Source organism: Octodon degus, unplaced genomic scaffold (assembly GCF_000260255.1).
Source record: "Octodon degus isolate 3935 unplaced genomic scaffold, OctDeg1.0 scaffold00005, whole genome shotgun sequence".
In the NCBI taxonomy this organism is placed as follows: Eukaryota; Metazoa; Chordata; class Mammalia; order Rodentia; family Octodontidae; genus Octodon; species Octodon degus.
Genome location: NW_004524581.1, coordinates 33,738,766 through 33,748,535, shown reverse-complemented (window position 1 = coordinate 33,748,535; position 9,770 = coordinate 33,738,766). Strand labels below are relative to the sequence as shown.

General features: G+C 57.4%; 1 protein-coding gene across 2 annotated transcripts in view; it reads left to right on the top strand.

Annotated features, from left to right (window-relative positions):
- Positions 1 to 266: 266 nt before the first annotated feature.
- Positions 267 to 9,770, top strand: part of Abcf1 (ATP binding cassette subfamily F member 1) — a 14,533-nt gene continuing 5,029 nt past the window's right edge. The window contains exons 1-20 of one of the 2 annotated variants that reach the window (XM_023721948.1): positions 267 to 400; positions 4,621 to 4,667; positions 4,925 to 5,011; positions 5,126 to 5,252; positions 5,342 to 5,382; positions 5,451 to 5,561; positions 6,102 to 6,176; positions 6,252 to 6,362; positions 7,102 to 7,194; positions 7,390 to 7,512; positions 7,663 to 7,763; positions 7,846 to 7,931; positions 8,080 to 8,219; positions 8,296 to 8,444; positions 8,628 to 8,711; positions 8,814 to 8,938; positions 9,029 to 9,141; positions 9,222 to 9,393; positions 9,479 to 9,553; positions 9,629 to 9,699. In XM_023721948.1, coding sequence (XP_023577716.1) covers positions 328 to 400; positions 4,621 to 4,667; positions 4,925 to 5,011; positions 5,126 to 5,252; positions 5,342 to 5,382; positions 5,451 to 5,561; positions 6,102 to 6,176; positions 6,252 to 6,362; positions 7,102 to 7,194; positions 7,390 to 7,512; positions 7,663 to 7,763; positions 7,846 to 7,931; positions 8,080 to 8,219; positions 8,296 to 8,444; positions 8,628 to 8,711; positions 8,814 to 8,938; positions 9,029 to 9,141; positions 9,222 to 9,393; positions 9,479 to 9,553; positions 9,629 to 9,699 — 2,004 coding nt within the window. In that variant the 5' untranslated portion in view covers positions 267 to 327. Of the gene's footprint in view, positions 401 to 4,620; positions 4,668 to 4,924; positions 5,012 to 5,122; positions 5,253 to 5,341; positions 5,383 to 5,450; positions 5,562 to 6,101; positions 6,177 to 6,251; positions 6,363 to 7,101; positions 7,195 to 7,389; positions 7,513 to 7,662; positions 7,764 to 7,845; positions 7,932 to 8,079; positions 8,220 to 8,295; positions 8,445 to 8,627; positions 8,712 to 8,813; positions 8,939 to 9,028; positions 9,142 to 9,221; positions 9,394 to 9,478; positions 9,554 to 9,628; positions 9,700 to 9,770 lie in introns of both variants that reach the window. The other variant, XM_023721947.1, reaches the window with a different exon arrangement.

Below are 9,770 nucleotides of genomic sequence, written 5' to 3'. Positions count from 1 at the left end.
CATAGTGAGACTATAAATTAAAAAAAAAAAAAAAGCTCAGCAGCTTCCTACTATATGGAAATTAGTATACAAATTCCTCGAGGGTCACAGGCTCAGCCACAGTATTTTGGAAAAGGGGAGCTTTTTCTGGCCCCGCCCCTCGAGACCCCGCCCCCTCGAGGCCCGCCCCCTCGAGGCCCCGCCCCTTGAGGCCCCGCCCCGAGTGGCCGGGAGCGCACGTGGGCGCTGGGGGCGGGGCGGCCAGGAGAGCCCGCCCCCTGGGAAAACACGCTGCCGGAAGCGGAAATAGCGCCGGTCTCCGCCGGAGGGGCAGTAACTGCTGTCGCGATGCCGAAGGCGCCCAGGCAGCAGCCACCCGAGCCAGAGTGGATCGGCGACGGAGAGAGCACCAGCCCTGCAGGTGAGTGTGGTGGCCGGGAGGACGCGGGAAAGGAAGGGACGGGAGAGTCCGCGCGACCCGGACGTCACGCGCGGGACCGCCCTGACCGCGGGGTGGCTGCGCATGTGCGCTGTGCGGGAGCCGGCCGGCTGAGCGGGCCGCGGCGCCGAGCGGGCCGTGGTCCCTCCTCCTCTGGACATCTTCCCGCGTGCCACACACGGGAACGCGCCTGGAGCCCCGCCTCGACCTACCCCTCGCTCGCGCGCACCTGGGAAGCCCTTGGTGCCACTTGTTCTCGAGAGAGGATGACTTCGCGCGTGGTTTTTCATACGTCACCCCGTTTGACTCAACCGTATCAAGTGTAGAATTTGGAAGTCAGGTTGGGGGCCAGGGCTTCCTTACAGGCTGGGGTAGCTCCGTGGGACGCGCTGTCTAGCCTGCTCCAGGCGCTGGGTGGCTATGTAGGTTAGGCTGGCTTTGAACTCAAGGTTATCCTCCTGCCTCAGCCTCCCGAGTGCTAGGATTACAGGTGTGCGCCACCACGCCCGGCTTGAGCACTTGTTTTAAGTGGAGTGCTTTATAGTGTCTTGGGAGTGGAAAGAAAGCAATAGGAAGACTTCCTCGGAAGCCTGAAGTCACTTCAAAGGTAGGTAATATGGACACAAATAACTGCCTTACACAGTGACTAACGTAAGCATTTATTGGGTGCCTAGTGTATGCTGGGTGCTGTGCAGAGGAACTGGGGATGAAGCTGTACCTGTAATGTCAGCACTGAGGCAGTCCAAGGTAGAAGTCTGAGCTGTCCCTGCCAGGATAGTGACCTAGCAAGACTGCCTCCAAAGTGAAAGGTGAAGGGGCTGAGGAGGTAGCTCAGTGGCAGGGCAGCCCTAGGTTCAAGCATTTTGGCAGAAGCAACGTCCCGGCCACTTGGGAAGCTAAAGCAGGAGGGTCGACTAAGCCCAATGAAGAGCAACCTGGGCAACAGAGCAAGACCCCGTCTTTAAAAAATCAAAACAACAACAACAAAAGGAAAAGATAGAGCAGTAAACTTTTTTAAATGATGGGTGTGGTACTCGTGCCCTAGACTCTACAGCAGGACGGATATCCCCAGTAAGAAAAAAAGCAGCATCAGCAGACTCTCCCAGGAGCACGCAGCCTACAGGTGCGTTCCTCCTTGAAGGGTCAGCGTGAGCTCGGAGAAGTGGGTCTTGCGGAGATGGCAGTGTGGGTGAGCCGGCTAGTCCCCACTATCAGGAGAGCCCATCAGAGGCCACGTGAAAACCAAACCATGAGCGCCGCATTTCTGACACTAAGCAGTGTGGGGTGGGGTCAGGCGGGCTGTAGAGGACTGGCCATGGGGCCGGGGAGATGGCTCAGTGGGATAAGCGCTTCCCCGGCAAGTGCAAGGGCCTGAGTTCAATCCCTGGTTCCGGAAAAAAAAAAAAAAAGAAGAAGAAGAAGAAGACTGGCATGATCCTAAGGCAGTGATGGCGAACTTTCCTAGGGCTTTTAGCAGCACGTGTACCATGGGATTCCTACCACTGTCCTAAGGGAGTGAGCCCAGACAGTGAAAACTAAGTGTCACTCGGGAAGTGGCATGGATGGACTCTTAGCCTGAGGGTGCTTGACTGCCTAGAGAGCTGTCCTGGGCTAAGGGCTGAGAAGACAAAGGCCTGGCCTTTGAGTGCCGGGGAGGGGCCGTGCAGACCCCGCACCAGGAGGTCCAGCTGCAGAGGCGGCAGAGCTGCTCTGGGGTCAGCAGTCCAGAGGGAGCAAGCGTGGGAAAGGAGAGTGGAGAAAGTGGGGGCAAGCGAGGAGCAAGCAGGTGCTGGAAGTGAGGTAATGAAGCAATGCCAGGAGGGAAGGATGCAGAGGAGTTGGGAGAGCTGACAGGAGCCCCTCAGAGGGGCCAAGCACAGCCAGGACTGAGGAGATACTTTTCTTTAGGAGGGGCATCAGCCACATCAGATCCCAGCATAGGTGGAGTGCCTCTTACCCCAAATGCTCAGGACCAGAAGGATTTTGGATTGTAGATATTTGGATATGAGCTGTCTTGGCGCTAGGACCCAGGTCTGAAGGTGAAATTTATGTTTATATAAACATAGCTTGAAGGTAATTTTCTTCTTTTTTTTTTTTTTTTCTTTTCTCAAAAAGCACTGGTCAGGAGGATCATTGCAAGTTTGAGGCCAGCCTGGGTTACAAAGTGAACTCAAAGCCAGCCTGAATAGCATAGTGAGAACCTGTCTCAAAAAGACAAAGAAAAAAAAATCAGTGGAGCAGGCATGATGGCCCCTGGTAGGCTGAGGGGGGAGGATTGTCGCAAGTTAGAGGCCAGCCTGGGATACATAGCATTCAAGCCCAGCCTGAGCTATGCACTGAGATCCTGTCTCAAAAAAAAAAAGAAAAGAAAAGAAAAGAAAAGCAATGACTGACTTTTTTGAGAAAGTCAAAAGTGAAAAGGGGGGGCCGGGGAGATGGCACAGTGGAATAAGCACTTCCCTGGCAAGTGCAAGGGTCTGCGTTCAATCCCCGGTTCTGCCAAAAAAAAAAAAAAAAAAAAAAAAGTAAAAAGGGGGGATTGGCTTTGTAAAGTTAGCTGGGGGCAAGTAGGATAAAAGTTAAAACAAATGGACACTACATCTGGGATGCAGGGCAGGGCTCTGGAGCACCAGAGCCTGAGGTAACTACCCTCAATGAGTTTGCAGGAGACAAAGTTTCTTGATGTGGGGTTTCTACTTGTGACATTAAACTGACTCAGATCTCAGACTAATTTAGAAAAGTCTGCCTGTGGGGCTGGGGAGATGGCTCAGTGGAGTAAGTGCTTCCCTGACAAGTGCAAGAGTCTGAGTCCAATCTCCAGTTCCACCAAAAAAAAAGTCAGCCTGTGTGTTCAGGAAGGAGGGGAGCTGGTGGGGTAGCTTGGCGGTGGAGCTCTTGAATAGCACTCACAAATCCTGGTTTCCATCCCAAGCCCCATGAAAAGAAAAGGAAAGAAAAAAGGGAAAAAAAGGAATGGAAGATGAGGAAGTATTGCTAGTGCGAGCTACATTGTGAGGCTCAGAGAAGGCAGGACATGGGACTGGAGATGAGTGTCTTGTGGTGGTGCTTGGGGCAGCTTAAGTGGTGCGTAAAGGCCAGTGCAGCTGTTTGCACCCTTCTTTCTCAGTACCAGGCCGGAGCCCTCACACTGAGCTGCCTCCCCAGTGCCCACCCGTCTGGCACAGGAGTTTGCTGAATTGCCTGGGTGGGGCTTGAACTTTCAGTCCTGCCTGAGTCTATCAGAGTGCTGGAGTTCTGGGCATATGCCACCACCCCTGGCCATACTGTGGCTTTGGCTGTCCTTACCTTATTTTGTTCCTTGGTGCTACACTTCCGCAGCCAAGGATGGTGAGGTACGGTGCAGCAGGGCACCTGCCCATTTGCTTCCTGGGTAGCTGGACATACCCCAGATTGAATCCATAAATTCTTCCTCCCTTCTTTCCTGTAATCTCCTGACCTACAAATGCAGCCACCAGCCAACCCATTTTATTAGTTAAACGTAGCAGTGGCAGCCGCTCCTCGTTGCCATCCTGGCCTCTGCCTCCACCCTGAGCATCCTGCTTCCCTGGCCAGACTGCACTGTCGCTGTGGCCCCGCCCTCCCCCAAGCCCTAGCTCCACCAGAGGTTCAGCCATGAGTGCAGAGTGACCGGTGCCATCCTGGATCCAGCAGCAGCCCTCGCCACGCCTCTCCTGGCCCCATTCTCTCTCAGGCAGAAGCTCTGTTCCCAGCGGCTGCACTTCCCACAGCTGGCCTGTGTGTGGCACCAGATGCCTGGTGCCAGCTTTCATTCCTCCTGCCCTGGCTTGAATGCCACCTTCACAGGAAGGCTGGCGCCTTGGGGTGGGGCCAGCCCCTCCTCACCCCACCAGCAGGCTTTATCTTCCCTTCTGTGTTTTATTTTGTTTTTTCACTGTGTAGTCCAGACTGGTCTCCAACTCATGATCCTCCCGCCTCAGCGCCCTGGTGCTGGGGTTCCAGGCTCCATGCCCAGCCTTTATTTAGCCTGTGCTTTCTGGGGAGCCTTCAGCACACTTGGAACTGCTTGGCGGCGGTGTTCTGCGGGAGCGCGGATGGGGGAGGTGACCGGGTTAGGAAGATAGCAGAGTCTGGAGAGGCCTGTGAGCTCCGAAGGGAGCTCAGGCCTCAGGCGGCTTGGGAATTTAGAGATAAGAATTTGTTGTGCTTCCTTTGCCTTGCAGAGAAGGTGGTGAAGAAAGGGAAGAAAGACAAGAAGACCAAAAAGACGGTGAGGAAACTAAGGTTCCAGATGAGAACTGACTGGGTCTTCTGTGTAAACCAAATGAGCATGCACAGGAGGTGGGAGAGCTGAGGGCAGCTTGGAGGGCCTCACAGAGGGGCAGGGCTGGGTGGCCTGGGCCGTGCGGGAGGCGGCAGAGTCCTCTCGGCCCTGACAGTGCCCGAGACCCCGCTCTGCAGTGTGGCGGATGGGGCACCACAGGGGTGCTTGATGGTCCTTGCGCTTCTGTGTCTGGCCCTTTGCAGTTCTTTGAGGAGCTGGCGGTGGATGGTAAGCAGGCTGGCGAGGAGGGAAAGGTGCTCAGGGAGAAGCAGGAGCAGCCACAGCCGCAGGTACAAGTGATGCCAGTGCTGGCCCCACAGCCTGCATGGCCCACTCGGTCTGGGGACTCGGGGTGGGCTCGGTGCAGCCAGGCCTCGGTCCCCACACATTTTCTCTTTCAGCAGCAAAAGAAGAAGCGGGACACCCGGAAGGGCCGGCGGAAGAAGGATGTGGATGATGACAGTGAGGAGCAGGAGCTCATGGAGCGCCTTCAGAAGCTCTCGGTGCCTGCCAGTGATGAGGAGGAGGAAGGTGAGTGGGCTGCGGGCCCAGCTGGTGCTGTGGGGGCCACACAGAGCCTCTGGCTTCTCACAGGCCCCATCTCCTTCCTCCTCCCCCAGTGCCAGCCCCAGCGCCCCGAGGAGGAGGAAAGAAAGCCAAGGTGAGTTGTTGGGGAGCGGGGGCCCCCATGTGCAGTGGGGCCCCACTGAGCTTTGTGTCCTGCTCTAGGGCAGTAATGCGTTTGCAGCCCTGATTCAGGACCAGAGTGAGGAGGAAGAAGAGGAGGAAGAAAAACACCCTCCCAAGCCTGCCAAGCCAGAGAAGAACCGGATCAATAAGGTGACAGCAGAGGCCCTGCCGCTCCCTCCCAGCTGCTCAGCCTCCTGGCAGGCGTGGCAGTGTCCTGCTCTCTCCTACCCCTCTGGCTTTGCCCTAGTGCAATGTCACACTGCTCTCTGCAAAGCCCTGTTTTTTTTTTGTAGAGCCAGGGATTGAACTCAGGCCCTTGCACTTGCTAGGGAAGCGCTTATTCTACTGAGCCATCTCCCCGGCCCCAAAGCTCTGTTTATAACGAGTTGCCCACAGCGATTGGTTGTGTTGCTTGATCTTGGAATCGGAAGCCAAGGCCTCAGTCCCACCTTGCGCGTGGGACCTTGCGCAGCCCTCGGCAGCCTGGGCACAGCTTGAGTCGCTGTGGACACATCCACGGGGAGCTCTCTGTTCTCAGCTAACAATTCCATTGCTCGCCCCAGCACCGGGTGTCCAGCCTGCACGCTGTCCACACTGCCCCTGGCTCTGCTCTGCTGCCCACCTCTGCCTTCCCAGTCTCATGTCTGGCAGGGGCAAGGCATACACGTGTCTGTGTATCGTGTCTTGCAGGCCGTATCTGAGGAACAGCAGCCTGGGCTCAAAGGCAAAAAGGGAAAGGAAGAGAAGTCAAAAGGGAAGCCCAAGGTAAGAGAGTGGCCGGAGGAGCAGGTCCTGGGGCAGGAGCTGGAGCAGCCATCAGGCCTGTCTTTTTTCTGTTAGCCTCAAAATAAATTTGCTGTTCTGGACAATGAAAAGGAAGATGGAGAAGATGAGGAGGAAATAACAAAAGAAAAGGAGCCTCCCAAGCAGGGAAGGGAAACGGCTGAGCAGGTATGTGTTGCTGTGGGGAGGGGGCGAGTGTTGGGCTCCAAGGCCCTGGAGCACCAGCCTGGGAGGGTCTTAGCAATCTGGTCCCACAGAGCTTATCTCTGCATGGTCCTCCCATTTTTAACACTGTTGAAAATGTAAAGAGCAGCTTTTTCTCATGGCTGTTTGTGGCAGAGCCTGGTCCTGAGAGGAAAGGCCCTGCATGCAATTGGTCTCCACAGCCGAGTCCTGTCTGACTGTGGGCACCTCTCCCTGCCTTGGGCCTCTGCTCTGCTGGTCCCATCCATCTCCCTAGTTCTGGTTTCTCAGTTGCAGAGACCGATGGGGCTGCCTGCCATTCTCATTGCATATCCCCATGTACATCACAGAGCCTTCCTTGATACAAGGAAACTTGTGTCCGCTTTGGTTACCCCATCTTGGGAGCTGTTGGGCTTCCTTTCCCCAGAGTCATACTGTCTGCGAGGCAGAATTTTTATTTTATTTGTTTATTTTTGCGGAACCGAGGATTGAACTCAGGCCCTTGCGCTTGCCAGGGTTGCACTTATTCCACTGAGCCATCTCCCTGGCCCTATGAGGCAGAATTTGATAAAGGACCACAGAGCCCCAGCATGACAGCTGGCACGAGACAAAGGCCAGCGGCACAGTACTGGGTGGCACTGGCTGTGGGACTGGGATGATGGGAATTTGAGTCCTGGAAGGGCCCATCCTCTGCTCTGTTCTTCATTGTCCCCTCATCTTGCAGGGTTCCGAGGAAGAAGATGAGGAGGGCGAGAGTAAGGTGGATGATCCCTATGCTCACCTGAGCAAAAAGGAGAAGAAAAAGCTAAAGAAACAGGTAAGTTGATGCTTCTCATTGGTTAGGGGAGGGGCTTTGACTTGTTTCTGCTTTGACTGAGGCACTTGCTGTTCGGGGACTGGAAAAGAACCTCGAGTGCTGCTTGGATCGATTGCTTGGAGCCTGGTCATTGTCCAGTGACATGGGCTTGTGTCGTGAGGAGAGACAGTCTCAAATGTAGGTTTGTCTTTTCAGATGGATTATGAGCGCCAGGTGGCTTCATTAAAAGCAGCTAATGCCGCCGAAAATGACTTCTCCGTGTCCCAGGCAGAAGTGTCCTCCCGCCAAGCCATGCTGGAAAACGCATCTGACATCAAGGTGACGCCGGGGAGCTGGCCCTGCCTTTCCTGAGCGGAAGGAAGCTTCTTACGCTGCCCTTTCCCTTTCCCTTTCCCTTTCCCTTTCCCTTTCCCTTTCCCTTTCCCTTTCCCTTTCCCTTTCCTTTCCTTTCCTGCACGCTGGCTGCAGCTGGAGAAGTTCAGCATCTCAGCCCATGGCAAGGAGTTGTTCGTCAATGCCGACCTCTTCATCGTAGCCGGCCGCCGCTATGGGCTGGTGGGCCCCAACGGGTGAGGACGTGGGCACAGGCACAGGCACAGGGCTGGTGGAAGGGCCTGTGGAGGGAGGCCGGGCTCACCGCTCTCTTCCCAGCAAGGGCAAGACCACGCTTCTCAAGCACATTGCCAACCGCGCCCTGAGCATCCCCCCCAACATTGATGTGCTGCTCTGTGAACAGGGTGAGCCTGGGAGGCAGGGCTGGGACCTGACCGGACATGGCACTGGGAGTGGAGGGTGCGGCAGTGCTAAGGTTGGCAGCCCGGAGGGCGCCTGAGGGAGGCAGGAAGGCAGCTGGGCCGGGCACTTCTGGACTGTTCCCTGCCCCAGAGGTGGTCGCGGATGAGACTCCTGCAGTGCAGGCCGTACTTCGGGCTGACACCAAGCGGCTGCAGCTGCTGGAAGAGGAGCACCGGCTGCAAGCACAGCTGGAGCAGGGGGATGACTCGGCTGCTGAGAGGCTGGAGAAGGTACGGCTGTGGGACGGGGCGCACCAAGGCTCAGTCCCTGGCCCTCACACATGCTGTGGCCTCTTCCCTCCTCCAGGTATATGAGGAACTGCGGGCCACAGGGGCGGCAGCGGCAGAGGCCAAGGCAAGGCGGATCCTGGCTGGCCTGGGCTTTGACCCTGAGATGCAGAATCGGCCCACACAGAAGTTCTCTGGGGGCTGGCGTATGCGCGTCTCCCTGGCCAGGTGCGCCCTGCCCTCCAAGGCTGGCTTCTCCCCCACCAGAGGTTCTGAGAACCTGAGGTGTCTTCCTCCCCACCCATGTTCTGCCAGTGCCCCCTGCCCCAGGCCTCCACTGAGGTGTCTGAGGGAGTGCCCTCCTGGCTGTGGCCAGCCATGCCCCCAATCGTGCATGCCACTCCCCTGCAGGGCACTGTTCATGGAGCCCACGCTGCTGATGCTGGACGAGCCCACCAACCACCTGGACCTCAACGCTGTCATCTGGCTCAATAAGTGCGTGCCCTCGCCAGGCTGTGTCGTGCTCCGCATTTCACCCAGAGCCACCCTTGTCTCCCATCTCCCCATCATGACCCTTCTGCATTCTCCTAAACCCAGCTACCTCCAGGGCTGGCGGAAGACGCTGCTGATCGTCTCGCATGACCAGGGCTTCCTGGATGACGTGTGTACGGACATCATCCACCTGGACGCCCAGCGGCTGCACTACTACCGGGGCAACTACAGTAAGCCAGGGGAGTGGGCTCCCAGGGTGCAGGCGGTGCCCACCCCCCCTCCTGGCGCAGGGCGGCTCTGAGGCCCTGCCCCCGCTGCAGTGACCTTCAAGAAGATGTACCAGCAGAAGCAGAAGGAGCTGCTGAAGCAGTATGAGAAGCAGGAAAAGAAGCTGAAGGAGCTGAAGGCCGGTGGCAAGTCCACCAAGCAGGCGGTGAGGGCCGCACCACTGGCCACGGGCTCAGGGGCACGTGGGACTGGGGCCACACGTGGATCTCTCTCCTTCCTCACCAGGAAAAGCAGACAAAGGAAGCCCTGACTCGCAAGCAGCAGAAATGCCGGCGGAAGAACCAGGCTGAGGAGGCACCTGAGGTGCCTGAGCTGCTGAAGCGGCCCAGGGAGTACACTGTGCGCTTCACCTTTCCTGACCCCCCACCGCTCAGCCCCCCGGTGCTAGGCCTGCACGGTGAGTCCCATGGGGAGGGAGGCGAGGGGGCCCCCACTGGCTGAGCAGAAGAGGGGGTGGTGACTGGTTCGCCCTGTTCTCGCAGGTGTGACCTTCGGCTACGAAGGGCAGAAAGCACTCTTCAAGAACCTGGACTTCGGCATCGACATGGACTCGAGGAGTGGGTGGGGTTCAGGGGCTGGTGCGGGCGGGAGCTGGGGCCCAGGCTTCCGTCTGACCCTGTCCTTGCCTGCAGTCTGCATCGTGGGCCCCAACGGCGTGGGGAAGAGCACGCTGCTGCTGCTGCTGACTGGCAAGCTGGCGCCGGTGAGTGGCGGAAGGGAGCAGACACGGTGGGTACAGGACGGCGTGGGGGGGGGGCTGAGTGCCGGAGCAGC